Consider the following 14,967-nt stretch of genomic DNA (forward strand, 5'->3'; position numbering starts at 1 on the left):
CACAAGACATTGTGCTTTTCAAGTGCAACAGACCTTGCTATTGCCCTACTATCAATGCCAAGTGGTACTCCTGGGACAAAATGACAATCTGTTGCAATTAGTCTCTACAGCCATAATCTACCCAGCTATGTGAAGCAACACAATTACCATAAAGAAGGGAAGAGGCTGCCCCACCACAAGCTGCCTAATGAACCAGAGAGTATTACTTTTGCAGCTATAAGGGCAACAATATATTTCCAGGAAAAAATCAAATTCAACAGCAAAATAAATCTGAGATATTAAATTCCATACCAAAACCAAGTAATTAACAGGTCCCAGAGGTTTGCAGAACGTTATGTTTACCAAGAACAGTGGTGCTTATGTTCCAGACTAAGGGCTTTGGTAGGCACCATGTGAAAATTCAAGGTGTATCTGCTCTCAGCTGTCTGCCCTCCTCTTTTCAGCTGGCATTACTCCTTACACTGGCATCTCATATCCATCAGCAATTTGTGCTGAAAAACTTAATGCCAACTTCCAGCTGAGTATTTGGGCTGTGATCTCTCTGGTTCCTGGCATGAACCCATTTTCAGATCAGGCTATCTTTGCATAGAGTGAGTCCAAGTACCAGCATCCCCCATCACTCCTCCCTCCTTCCACGCTGACAAAGAGGTCCCAGCTCTCCAGCTCAAGATGCTGGACTCTGGAAGAGATTGCTGGATCAAGCTTGGACTCGTGAGATGTAGATGTCCATAGCTGTGTTAGGTTTCCAGAACAAGGGTGAGGAACAAAAGCTTCTCAGGTACCTGCTTGTCCCTTTCTGAAAGCCTGAAGTATTTACACCTGCATGAATAATTCTGCTTGGCCTCTGCTGTGCAAAAGCAGCATAAGAAAGAGTTCCCTGCTACTCTGTGCATTTTTCAATTCCCTGGATCTGTCAAATCTACATCAAGTTATTCACTACAATACTGTAAACAGGATGCATGGCAGAAAATCAGTCTCGGCTGTCACTTGCTTTGAGGAAGAATCCACAAGCGTAAAATTTCCATAACAATAAATAATAAACAGGACTGGTAGATGGATGGGGAGGCTTCAGCCCTGGAAGATCCCAGGGCAATCTACATTGTACATGAGGGGAACTTTCTGCAACGCTGCCAAGCCCTGATCAGTGGGGGTGAAATGCATAACCAGAGCGGCTGCCATCATTTATCCACGTGGAAAGCCAGGACCCTCTCTAGCAATCACTCCAACTACGGGCTGAGGCTGAAATAGAGCTTAAAAGTGGGACAATACACATTATTATGAACTCCTTTTCCTTGCGTGTGGCAAACAGAATCAGTTGGCAGGTTGCTTTTGGCCTGGAAACCCAAGTAAGAGATCACAAACATTGCCTGAAATGGAGTTTGGAAGGAAAATTGTCAAAGCTACAAGCTGAAGTCAGACATTCCCCTTGCACCTCTCCCTTTGAAGTCTTCTCCATGAGGGATCAACCTCAGACACAGCCTCCAGTCAGATGCAGCAAATATCACTGCATGGTGCCAATGCTTCCTCCAGGCTGGACGTCTGACACCCCTCACCTCCCTAAGAAACAAAACTTACATTTGCACCAAGTTGTAAAGTAGGAATGAGAGTAACACAGGTTGCAGGAGACCTCAGGAGGTCTGTAGTCCAAACTCATACGTTCAAAAGTTGGGACAGCTACGATGGCGGACCCATAGCTCAGGGCTTTATCCAGCCAAGGGCTGAAAACCTCTGAAGATGGAGGTTGCACTACCTCTCTGGGCAGCCTGCTCCACTGATAGACTGTCCTCATGGAGAAAAATAATAAAATGTTTCCTTATCTCCAGTCTGAACCTCTCATGTCAACTTGTGGCCATTGACTCCTGTCCTTCCACCACACACTGCTGTGAAGAGCATGGCTTCGTCCTCTTGGTAGCTCCTGTAAGTACTGGAAAGATGCTATTAGGTCCCTTCTTTTCACCAGGCTAAACATCTCATTTTAGCAAAAATTGAGTGTTTTTGTGAGCTGAAAAATGTTGAAAAAGGTCCATGTTTTTTCACTGAACAACAAACATAACACCGAGTGTTCTGCATGCTACAAGATACCACTTCAACACTAACCCAGAGCAGTGACACTGATGTTTTATTTCACTAATGCCTCCTGGCACTGTGCATTTTTCAGCACAAGTGCCTCTGAAATGCAGACTCCTTTACAGCCATCCCCGTATTCTCCAGACCTGAGTTTTACACAGAAGCAGACTTTATTTGAGCCATGCTCAGGACACAAATGCCTCAAGCTGGTGGCAGCAAGATCAACACTGACCGAGACTCTCAGATCACAATTTCAATGAAGCAATCTGTGATGGGTGAGGAGGAAGATAATCTCTTGCAGAGAAGAACCCCCAGTATAAGACACCTCAACCAGTGCCTTCTGGCTTGTAGATGGGGATGCAACACCACCACCCCAACCCAAAGCACCCTCCTGTCATTTCCAGCCCATGGTGACTCCTGCAATGTTGCTGGCTGCAGACAGACACCTGCACGCTGCTCCTTCAGAACCATCCATGTGTCTATTTTTTGTTTCTCCTTTGTTCCCAAAATCCCAAGCTTTGACAACTCTGACGTTTGCCAGATGGGAAGCATCACATCAGACCGAGTCATCACTCAGACTGCAAGCAGACACAAGCAGAATTATCCTCCTGGCATTTGCTACCCGTAACATCTTAGAAGTATAACTGAGTTCATTTAGATAATTACTGCACCTTCACAACCAGGAGCTTGCACATTTATACAATGATATTAACTGTATCCTAAGCATCACGTGAAAAACTGAATTGCAAAGTTAAAGGCAAAGAAGTGAAGATGGATGGGCTGAACGTAGAGCCAAGTAGGGACATGGAGTCTTGGACACACTCTTTGGAAAGGTGAAGCCATTTCACCACGCAGAGCATCTACCACGCTTCCACTACAGAAAGGTAGAAAATACTTTTGTGCTTTATCTAAAGAAATCAATCAAACAAAAAGTGCAATCCTGAATTTCATTTAAATGGACAACCTCTGCAATAGGCAACAAGAGATTGAGGCCCTAAGCATCTCCAGGACCTACAAAATGGTACACAAAATAGATACAGCAGACCACAGAAACTGCCCTCCCAGCACAGACAGCTAGCACAGCCTTCTCCAGAGCTGTTAACTAATCATCTAATGAATCAGTTAAATATAAGCCAGTTCCTGACTGTCTTCTAACCATTAATACCCTTCACTTTGCTGTTCGCAAGGGGGGAAGAGTCAAGCCAGGGAAGCTTCCTGGTGGATACATATCCACCAGCATATCACAACCAAGGGTGAGCCTGTTTGCGGATGCTCTGTCCTTTGCAGGACACTGTTGGAGCCATCTCTGCACTCCGAGGTGGCACCATGCTCACCGGGACTGCGCTGGATCAGCTGGAGGGCAATGCCTCCCTGCTTATGGGTTACAATTACAACCTCACTTTCTTAAATGTCACCACCTCAAGTTTACGCCAGGGCCTTTAGAAGACATCACAATGAGATCTGTGAGGTCCCTGCATACTAATGGTGAAGCTTTTTTGGAGTTACAGGGAACAAAATTGGGTACAAATACATTATCAAGAGGTCAAACAAGGCTAACAGCTATTTGCCCGCAATGTTCGCAGCTTGAGATACATCTCTGAACTACAGAGGAAGATCAAGACTGGCTTTTTGCTTCAGCTGTTCACTCACTTGGAAACCTGCCTAAAGTTGATACAAGTCACGTCTTTATTTTTTCCCCACTTATTTTGGAAGCAGCAAGACATTTTTGTTCATTTCACAAGCCATTTTGCAAGCACACTACTTATCTCCACTTTTTCATTTATTTCTCTGCTACTTTTCACTGTTTAGTACTATAGCTGTTTAAACCAAAGTGATTTTAAGATTAAATTGTACGACGACTCTACTATTGCAAAGCAAGGATCCTCAGTATTAGCAAGGGATATCTATGAATTATTAGAACCTGCATTAGTCTTCATTAGTTTGAAGAAGAAAAGGCTGAGGAGAGACCTCATCACTCTCTACAGCTCCCTGAAAGGACATTGTAGAGAGGTTGGTGCTGGTCTCTTCTCACAGGGGATTAGTGACAGAACAAGAGGGAACGGCTTTAAACTGCAACAGGGGAGGTTCAGACTGGACATGAGGAAAAAATGTTTCCCAGAAAGAGTGGTCAGAGAGTGGAATAGGCTGCCCAGGGAGGGGGTGGAGTCCCCATCCCTGGGTGTGTTTAAGGGTCGTTTGGATGAGCTGTTGGGGGATGTGGTGTAGGGGAGAACTTTGTAGAGTCGGGCTGAGGGTTGGAATCGATGATCCCAAGGGTCTTTTACAACTTGAATGATTCTGTGATTCTGTGATTTCATGGGCACAAAAACCACATAATGAAACCCAAGAGAAGTGACTCCAGCAAACTACGGAGACCTTCCAGTTACAGGAACAGCATCACAAGAGGGGCAATCTCTTCAGCAAGAAGAAAAGTCCAAAGCACACCCTGCAGCTATAATGCTGAACACATTTGCTCATATGAAAGCCCACTTACTTAAAAGGGAGCTTCTCGTCATTCGGCTTGATGCAGCGCACGTAGTGCGGGGTGGTGGCGTTCAGAGTCTCCATGAGCAAACGCAGCGAGTTGCGGAACTGAAAGACAAAACCACTTGTTTTGAGGAGGGCTGAAGGTGCTGTACCATGCAACCCAAGTTGGCAGGCACTGCAAGCCACCTGTGGTGCCAGCCTGAACCTCCCCATGAGCCCCGCACATGCAGGAGCAATTCAGAGAAGACACTGGTGGGTGTCTTTGACATTGAGCTGGAAGCCCTCCAGCTCAATGAGGTACAAGAGCAACAGGTATTTGGTCAGGACTTTACCCAGTTGGGTCTTGAAAAATCTCCAGGGGGGGAGATAGCACAACCTCTCAGGGCCTGTGTTGTGCTGCTTGACTGTCTACACAGGGGGAAAAAAGCTTTTTTTCTCAAGTTGTTTCAATTTATGAGCACCATAGAAAATTGGGATACAGTCCAGTGAATCCCAGAGTGGTCTCCACCCTTCCTTAGGCCATGTCTCAACTGCTTCCAGTCAAGACTACTTGAGCCTGCTCTTCCAGAGACACTGCTAGAAGGTGTCCAAAATGCAACAGCCAAGCCATTCCCATCCTACAACATGGGTCACAGAATAGTCTCCTCACTTTTCCCCCTGCAACCACTTTTTATTTATCTCTGCTTCAAACTGAAGAACTAAGATCTTAACTGTAAAAACGTCTCCCCAGCCAACTCACTCATATCATACGTTACCTGGTGCCCCACTGTTTTCTTGTGCTCCTTACTAGCAGCTTTGATTACTGGTCTGGCAGAACGGACGCTGATTTTGGATGTTCCCTTTGTCATGGAAGTGGTGGGTGCAGCATCCTTCTCATCTTGGAATAAGCTTGCTACCATTTGATACTAAAACAAAAAACAACACCTGAGCACCTCTGGCCCTGCTCTTTGCCAAATGAACCCACCCAAGACACATTGCCCTGGTCATTTTTAACCCATCTTAAACCAGGAGGGAAAAAAAGAGCGTTAAAGTGAAAGCAAGAAATGCTGCCCACATAAACCACGTCAGAGCAGGACCACTGGCCATTCCATTTTGTAGTTCATCAAACTTGAAACATGCACATCAAATCAAACAAGCAAAGAAAAAAAGAGAATGGCTAGCTGCAAGGATTGCTGAAGTGTTGTCCAAGGCAGAAAACCTCCTGAACGTGAGGTGACTCTTGCTCCCAGGCTTAGTTTCAAGGTACTCATCCAGTCCTGACCACAGCAAGGATGCTGCCGGCACAGCGCATGCCCCAGGAACAGGGTCTCCACACGAGGACAGGCAGCAGTCCATTCCCACCACAGCCCCAGATGCACCCTTGCTTTTCTGAACAATTAAGAGACACCAGCACTTCCTCACTGATTACCTGCATTTCAGTGTGAATGAGCAAGGTGACAGCAGGACCGCTATTCTGCAGCCCTGAAAGCACCACATTTAGCTCCTCAGATCCCTGAAGTCTGGGATTTCTGGCAAGCCAGCAGCAACGTTTCCACTTCATAAATGGGAGAACAGGCGAGCTGGCAAATGGAGTTAATGTTTGGGTTTTTTTACGGGGCAGGATCTTCAAATTTGCATTAGGCTGAGGAACTTGAATACTAAGTAAGTCACAATAAATGTGGTCTGTTTAGCGGGGATTTTCACAGCTTGACTCCAGCTATACACCTACCCAAATTCCCTCTACAGCTGCACTTACATTCAAATAGTAAATTCTTAAATGTAAGAAAACCCACTGTCACAGGTGGCATTTCACTTGTCCGCAGCTGAGGTGGGCTCCAGCCCAGTGACACTGCCAAAGCACCATGATGCCACCCCAGCAGCACACAGACCACCAGCAACACCCACTTTGGAGCATCCTTGGGAGGGGGCTCCAGCACCACGATTCCCTTGTCTGCGGCACACCGTGCCCGACACATCCACGCAAAAACAGACACAAGGCAGCAGCGCACTGCACAAAGCTCCCGCCTCCATACCAGGCTCCTCTGAAAGCCAAACTTGGTTGTATTTCCTTTAAAACCCCAAGAAGAGTGCAGGGGTTTACCAGTTTATAGACATTAATGGACAGCCCCGTGCCGTAAAGGGCTGCCTGGCTCTCTGTCACATCCCCGGACTAAGACAGGAATGTTTCCAGCCCTGGTCCCACAGGCTGTTCACACAGCTTGCTAGCACGGCAGCCTAAATACCGCTGTGGGAGGGAAACTGTTTGCATTACATTAGCAGATTGCTTGCAGGCTCCAGGACAGCACCTGCTAAGGATCTGCTTCATACTCACAGCTTTTATCTTTATCTCTGCAGCTCACTCAACTCCCACCAGAAAAAAGGCTCACACCTTCTTTGCCTAACCCTCTATCCCCCCCAAAAAGACACCCTGACAGCTGTTGTGCTTCGATGACACGTCACTGTCTTGGCTGCTTTGACTCCTGAAAACATGGGATGTTTTGGTGGCACGTGCTTGAAGCTGGAAGACATCCAACACAGGCTCCACTTTGCTATCTCGCGCTTGACAATGCGGTAAAACCCACAGCTGTAATTTCAGGTTTCAAAACATCTTCTCAATGCATAGCTGGGAAAGTCACCAACCCCTCCGTCCGCTTGCTATTAATAACGAGAGTGCTTGCTCCTGCACAAACGCTCAACAAGAATCTCTGAGGCGAGCTTTCAGCTTGCTTAAAGCAAAACTGCTGTGACTGGGACCATCTATAGCAGCCCAGGACCTATTCCATGGATGTGGGGGGGATAAGTGAGAAGGACAAATCCCTCCTTCCCAGCTGGCAGAGTTGAAACTGCTGGGGCACTACTCGTAATTATAGAGGACTGGAATATGATATCTTAACAGCATCCCCCCACGTTTTCAATCAGTATTCAAATCTGTTTCCTTAATCCAAAGAACATCAACTTTCGACTGTTTTAGCTGACCAGTGCTAACAAAACTAATTAACTGCCTTATAAAGTCTCTTTCACCCTCTTGTTGATGGCAGTAATTGCATTCTAATTAGCAGAACGCAGCTCTGCCTTGGTGGGAGCGCTTCATCAGCAATGCACTTGCTGACAGAGAGGTGTTTAAGTCCTTGCCATGTTAAACTGAGTGTTCCCCCTTGCCCTGTGTATCCCTTTAGTGGGAATATGAAGAAGAATGTGGTGAATACTGTATGCAGGCCTGATCCTGAGTACAGGACAAAGCCCTCCCGGCCCAGCCTTTTGCAGCACAAATTTGCATTTTAGTCAAATTAGCACATCTGAGCAGCAGGCTCAGCACTGCCACTGCTGCTCTTTTTGGTTCAGAGAAACCAGGTTGCTTTTTATAGCAAAAGAAAAAAAATATTATTTGTTTATATCCCTGGAGGGCACAGGGCAGGCAAGATTAAAAAAAAAAAAAAAAAAAAAAATCACAATAACTGCATCTGCTGGCCAACAGACTTAGGGAAAGCAAGAGCAGAACATCATGTTTGGAGGCTTTGCAGGAGGAGAGTGAGGACGCTCCTGCTGAGGGAAGCACTGCTCTTCCTCCCAGGACAGCACGGCATTGGCACGGGCTGATGACAGCCACCACTTCCACGTCATTAAGGAAGTGGCTCAAATGCTGAAGTTCATCAAACTGTCACCCAAAGAATCTCAGAGCCAAGTGCATTTGAGAGTGTTTTAAGCTGGATCACAAATGCAGATTTTGGTGTCACCTACAGAGCCACCATGGTGAATTCACAAGGTCCTAACCTCTGATCCCAAGGAGCATTAATTTGCAGGCCAGCTAAATCCAGATCTTTGGTTCTGAGGCATACACATTAATGGCTTTTTAGGTCAAGCAAACCAGTTGCAAGGAGCAGGGTTTGGTGGGGTTTTTTTGTATTAAATCAAAGCTCAGCCTGCTCTGATACTATATTGTAGTCCCTATCTAGGAGAAAGAGAAGAAGAGGAGATGCTGTTAATAAACCCATTTCAGCCTTTTTTCAAATGAGTTGCAGGTGGCATCATCTCCACCACTCTACAACACACTACTCCAGTGAGTTACATTCCTCCTCTGCACCTATGGGGAGAAGTATAACAGAAATCCCTATCAGACACAGCCAGTTCTGCAGCACTACCTCAACAGCAGCTTCAGCACTGGCTAAATAATTCATCTTACAGCATCAATTATTCCTGCAGGTTACCTGATGTTTCTAATAAGCTCTAATTATGCCCAGTTTTTACTCTGGGAAGGCTATGAGCTTCCCAAACACACAGAGCTCTTGATCTGGGTGTTATTAAAGCCCAGCTTCACAGTTATTAGACTTGCAACTACCCCCATGAATTGAGAAAATTTCACATCTTGCCATCTTCATATGGATTCATTGCTGAGACACAGAGCAAGCCACTGACAACGCTCAATTAATTTCCCATTCTCATCTCTCTTAACTTTGCCAGGAGCAAACTACTGCTTGATATGCTCCTAAAAAGAATACTTCCTCCCTCTCCCCTCATCACATTCCTTATGTAGGGTGGCATTTGGAAGGTCACACCAAACCATAAACCCAAGGGAATGTGGCACAAAGAGGAGAAATCTGGATACCAAACACATCTGCTTGCAACATGTAGGTGTGATTCAAAATTTGTAATGGAAAAAAAATAAATGCAAGTTAACAAGCTGGTCCATGCTGGGGGAGGCTTTGAAATGGTTTGGAGAAAAGCAGATATATTCCTTCCCTACACTGCACACAAAGTCTGGTGGAAACAATGCTGGCCCAGAGTCATGCAGTTTCAATTTTTGGCTGCTGCATGGTGTGTTGGACTTTGCAGGGCTGGATTTTCATACTAACTTCTTTGTAAGAGAGCTTCTCCAGAAGGGTTAAGGTCGTTTAAAGTCTCAACTCATTAACTGACAATGAAAGACTCAAGGTTGCAGGGAGGAACTCTTGGTCTGGGTTTAAACAACGGGGACTTGTCATTCCTTAGATGTGTCTGTTATTGACACTTTTAACCCAACCCACCCAAGTGTAGACGGTGCACCCAAGCACTCATGGAGAAGGGAAGTGCAGTACTGGAAATCAGTGTAAAAGCTGCTCAGTTCAGACACGCAACTGTAAATTCTCCAACTTGAAGCCCACTTGCCAAGCGTTCCATTTACTGCAGGCACGACCCACACCAAAGCCTGCAGAGCCTCACAGCTACTGCTTTTCTGCCCACCAAGTTCCCAGCCCTCAGGACTAACAGAGACTTTAAACTCTAGGTGCCAAAAAGCTCTTTACCAGGAGACTTGGTATTCGAGGTCAGTCAATACGTCTCTGTTGGCACTTGATGCAGTGAGGCGTCAACAAGTTGTTTGTACAAGACTCGTGAGAGGAAAGGTACATGGCACAAAATCTTGTAATACAGGAGTGACAGCAAGCGTGGTCATCTATGTGTGTTAATTTATTAAAGTTACGTATTGGTAGCAGTGTAAAATAGCTCTACAGCAGCTGGAATGTCTCAGAGTTCACGTTAGATTTCCAGCATTGTATATTAACCCTATTTTTTGCATACTAATTATTAATTAAAAGTCACGGGGCCAAGTATGATGGACTACAGCTATGGGGAACAGCCATTTTCAGACAGAAGGGTGGTAGGGTCAGCAACACTACCCACACTCTACAAACCACACTGCTGGCAGTGGCTCTTAATCCCAGGATCACCTGTGACTCTACACACTTTTGAGAACATATTTGGTGCCAGGTGCTGTGTGGGGAGTTCCAAGCAAGAATTAAGTTGGATTTATGCTGTCCCATAACTGGGGACTTCCTGACTTCTGCTCTCAGTGACCAAAAAAGAAGAGATTTTTCTGATGCGCCTCAACAGGACGCCGACACCAGGGGAGAGGAGAGCAGAGGACTATGCACATCCACACCTGGATGCAACCACACCACCCAGCAGCCTCATCCCTCCTCTCCCCCCTTAATTCCCTCCTCCTCACCCTATTTATTTGCCTATCTTGCTGCTGTTCACATAGCTGCCTCCAACCACTTTCGCATACACGACCTGCTGCAGCACAGCACAGCACAGGAACACAAGCATGAAGCTCACATTTTGGAAAGCAGCAGTGCTGATTATCTCCCGACTCGCTGCTTTTACCTTGCTGGCTTTCAGGATGTTGATCTGTTCCTCATACACGGTGTCCCTGTTCTTCTCCAGAAATCCCTCGCTCTGGTATTCCACCTAGCAGGAGACAAAGGAAGAAGGTAAAGTCCAACCACACAGGGACAAGATGCTGTGTCCCACCACTCCCCTACTGCCTGAAAAACCTGAGAGAGAGAAGGGGGGGAGCAACTGGAGTTTAAAGGTCACTTCTTAATCAAAGAAAGTGAATCTGAATGAAAGCAAAATCACTACTGCAAACACAAACTGTTTCTTAGTCATTAAACTGCTCTGTATGGGACCCAGCCGCACTTCCATGGAAACCAGGGGTAAAAATGCAGAGACCATCAGTACATCTACATGCTCTTTTGTTCACTCCTGAACTCCTTGTGAGCTAATCAATAAACCCCACAAGATGCCGTGGCTACGGCTCTTGTAGGTCTCTTGTTTTTGAAATTGCTGAGGGTTGTGATGCAAAGGAAGAATGTAGAGAGGACAGAAGAAAATTTTATTTTTTACATTTGAATTTGGCTGAAATAACTGACAAAAAAACAAAATAACAATAAAAAAAAAAAAAAAGGAGGGAAAAACTTGCAAAGAGATATTGTGAAGGATACATCTGCAAAATCACATGTCTTGGGAACAGCGAGTATCAACCTTTGCCCTGAAAAGTGCCACTCGCATCCAGGCCAGACCTGGTTAAGAGAAGCACCTGTACAGGATCACAACACCTGTGTGTCATCTGGCTCCTCCGACACGCCGCCAGGTTGGTCTCACATTTTCATTTCTAAACAAACATGTGTTTTGGGTAACTGCAAGCTTTTAAGATTCTTATTTGCTGTGAGCGGTGCCTGTCACATCAGGGTTTCGGTGAGGCTGGAGCCCATGGACAAGACCCTTCAGCACCAGACACTGAGATTTAGAGTCCCTCAGCTGGTATCTTCTCCCTCAGAAGGGTGGGATCAGCCCCGGGTCACTTCCCAGCACATCTCCCCACCGTGCCTTGCTGATGCTCGCAGCTCATGCTCTTCAAAAATAATTCCCTTTTCCAATACATTTTCAGTCAAGCTGGCCCTACAGAAATTCATTTTGCTGCCGCTTTGAGAAAGAGGATTTTTCTCCCATCTAGAAAGCTCAACTATTTAAAGCTTAGCGCAATAGTTTGGATGCTGAAGTCCTCCAAGCTGATCTAGATTCGAGCAGCAAACCGAGATTACTGCCAACCAGGCATGCCTATCACCAAAAAGCACCTCACTGGTGCTACAAACTAATTTTCCTTCTGGAGGCTCTTTTTTTTTTTTTTTTTTCCCCACCCTCCACGCATTTCCCACTTCTGCATTCAAATCTCAGCACACGCAACACGCGGCCAGAGACCTTATCGGCGAAGTGCAGGATGACGAAGGAGGTGTTGGACATGCGGGGCTTCTGGAAGTGCTGGCTGCCGGCGTGCCGGTCGTACAGCTTCTGCGCCCAGTTCTGGTCAGTGCCTTTGGGAACCTGGACGGGGAGAAAACGGACCAAAAAGTCATGGGCAGGCATGCAAAGGAGGTGCAGGGAGGTTTTGGAGGAACCTTCCTTGAGGGCTTCCTCTAGTCCACATGAGCTACAGGAATATTTGAGAAACAAAGTCCACCCACCAGTTCTGGGAGCATGTGCTATTTTATTTTCATGCTAAAATTTTGTTCTCAGTGAAAAACACCCAAATGCTGATTCTGCTCCAACAGCCAGAAGAGCTCTTACAGGGAAAAAGGTTAACAAGTATTTTTGCATTTAAGTTACATTAATTGCTCAGGCACCAGCGTTACCTTTTAAATGCAATTTCTGGTGACCAAATAGTTTTACAAACTGCCACCTGAGACAACAAGCAAGAGGTTCTGTTTCATTTCATTTAACATAATCATGATAATAAAGTTATAATTTTAAAATATTAAAATAATAATAAAATAATTCTTAAGAAACTTCTGCCTCTCAGCAGGCTTGGGGTGGGGTCACTTGGATCCCAAACACAGGATGCATTAACCCCAGTGGCACACAGGGTTGGGACTTCAGACCCACATATCTGTCCTACTACAGCCAAAGGATTCCGTGTGCCCCCTTCCATGCATCCAACCTCCTGTGCCACTAATCTCATGGATGATGCTCCTTGTGCATCCTATTTACTCCGAAATCAAGGTGCAAGTCCTACATGAACCTGCCCTTGAAAGGATTTGGCCATGGTACATCAAGATATCAGGTGTTGCCCAAGACATTGCTTTGGCAGGATCGGGCAGAGAATGGAAAAATCCTAAAACAACTGCAATGACTAAAAAAAACCCCTCACAGCGCTACCTGTGCAGTAAGGAAATCGGCTACTTTTGACAAATCAGCACTTACAAGGAGGGTTTGAGCTTAGCTTCCTACCCAGCGCCTGCAGTTTTTACTGATATATTGCCAAGATCAGGAAAAAGAAAAAATAATTTGGTTTTGTTTTATTATTTTGTAAGTACATATAGCTGCATAGCAGCATATGACAATATAACGTAACTTCTGATACTCTCATGATTACAATTGCCATAAAGACTCTTTTTTTTCATGGTATGTTTAGGTCCCTCTCTGCTAACAGCCAGAATCCCCAAAGCTTTTAAAAAAACATCAGGGCATTTGAGGAAAGCACCATGGCTGTAAATATCATCTATTTTGTACTTTTCCAGCACAACAAGTTTGCCACAAAGCAAAATTCTTGAAAACCAAAGGAAACAAAAAGTGAAGTTGTTATATTTGAGGACTGAGGACCACAGCAGATGGGGTTCATCCCCCTCTCTCCTGCCTGTCCGACAGGGATGGGAAAGGCACAGGCTGGTGGACCCTCCATCCCTGCTTCCTACGGCAGCACAGCAATAACACCACACATATATAATTTTTAACAAAAAATGGATGACTGGATTATTTAGGTTAGAAAAAGAGAGGAGTCAGAATAAAAGTGTTAGGAAATATTTAAAATTAGATGGGACAAAGTCTAGAAACCACAGAACAACTATGCAACGTCAAGGGAAGATCTGGATCATCCATCAGGTCTTTACACAGACCTTTATGTGAAAAGTGACAGAGGAAATAGGAGCAGCAAACAGTAAGGAGGAAAACTGAGACAGATGAGGAATATTTCTTTATGCTGCTCTGAAACAGCCTTTGATTTCATAAAACCAAGCCAAAACACGCCAGAAGGGTTCTGGACACAGGGACAAGCATCTCCTGCCCACCTCCCTTAACTGGAAAAAGTGGCTGCATTAAATGCAGGAGCCACTAATGTGCTGTTCCAGATGTATTTAGATTTTACAGTTTTAAGTGTAGCCAATTATGGATACAGACAGAAATAACATAGACTATATATAAATATTAAAAGGCACTTATTTATACAATTATATACATTTTATTTATGCAAGATAGACATGCATGTTGAAACTATGGAGTTACCTAAATGCAGATGGGTTTCTTTTCATCAGTTATATTTCATATCTATACATAAAAAACATCCTTTCTGGAGCTACCATTAGGTCTCTCCTGTTCAGGACCAAGCTGCAGGTGCAGAGCAGGAGCACTGCAGGAGCACTGCAGCCATCTAGGCTGCCAGATGCTGCAGAGAGCAGATTTATCCTGAACCAGCTCTTTTTTAGGCCATCGACTTTGCTGAAAAACCTGCTTATCTCAGAGTTGAACTTCAAAGGCATCCCTTCTGCCTCCCAGAAAGAGGGTTTCGCCATACCCGCACCACTCCCTGCTCACTCCTGGGTATTTTTAGCTGCCTGAGAAGCACCTGATAGGGACCAAGTCCCAGAGATAAAAACTACTAGGGCAATTATCTGTACTATAACAACAGCTTTTGGCATTGCCTTGGCAGTTGAAGGCTTCTAGAGCCACTGAGAAAGTTATTTAGAGACTATCCCATCAGTGCAAGACTTTTTAGGAGACGAGGAAGAGGAAAACCGACTGCCTTGCATGTATTGTATGGAAATCCCTAAACAGGAAAAACCTTAGACCAGTAATTTCACAAGGTCACTGCTCGTCTGTCCTCACCGTCCCTCAGCCCATCACTCTGCGTAAAATCTGTCAGGCAGCGTTATCCCAGCCAGCATCACCTCCCCATCTCCATACACTGTCCTCTGAGCTGCTAGGAGCTACTGCAACCAAAATCAAACCTATCCAGTGCGGCCAGGATGAGCCCCCAGGCTCGAGTCCACCAATTTTGTATCAGAAACATCCCAGGGTCAAGAACGCACCACAACCACAAGACAGCTGGGGAGGTACTTGGAGCTGCTT

General features: G+C 45.4%; 1 protein-coding gene across 1 annotated transcript in view; it reads right to left on the reverse strand.

Annotated features, from left to right (window-relative positions):
• MYO5B (myosin VB) overlaps positions 1 to 14,967 on the reverse strand; it is a 165,110-nt gene that overhangs the window by 66,997 nt on the left and 83,146 nt on the right. Inside the window, exons 13-16 of the mRNA XM_074812741.1 lie at positions 12,049 to 12,171; positions 10,672 to 10,755; positions 5,310 to 5,459; positions 4,562 to 4,659 (exon numbers count right to left, since the gene is read on the reverse strand). Coding sequence (XP_074668842.1) covers positions 4,562 to 4,659; positions 5,310 to 5,459; positions 10,672 to 10,755; positions 12,049 to 12,171 — 455 coding nt within the window. The remainder of the gene's footprint in view (positions 1 to 4,561; positions 4,660 to 5,309; positions 5,460 to 10,671; positions 10,756 to 12,048; positions 12,172 to 14,967) is intronic.

The sequence above is a fragment of the Strix aluco genome, chromosome Z (assembly GCF_031877795.1).
Source record: "Strix aluco isolate bStrAlu1 chromosome Z, bStrAlu1.hap1, whole genome shotgun sequence".
In the NCBI taxonomy this organism is placed as follows: domain Eukaryota; kingdom Metazoa; phylum Chordata; class Aves; order Strigiformes; family Strigidae; genus Strix; species Strix aluco.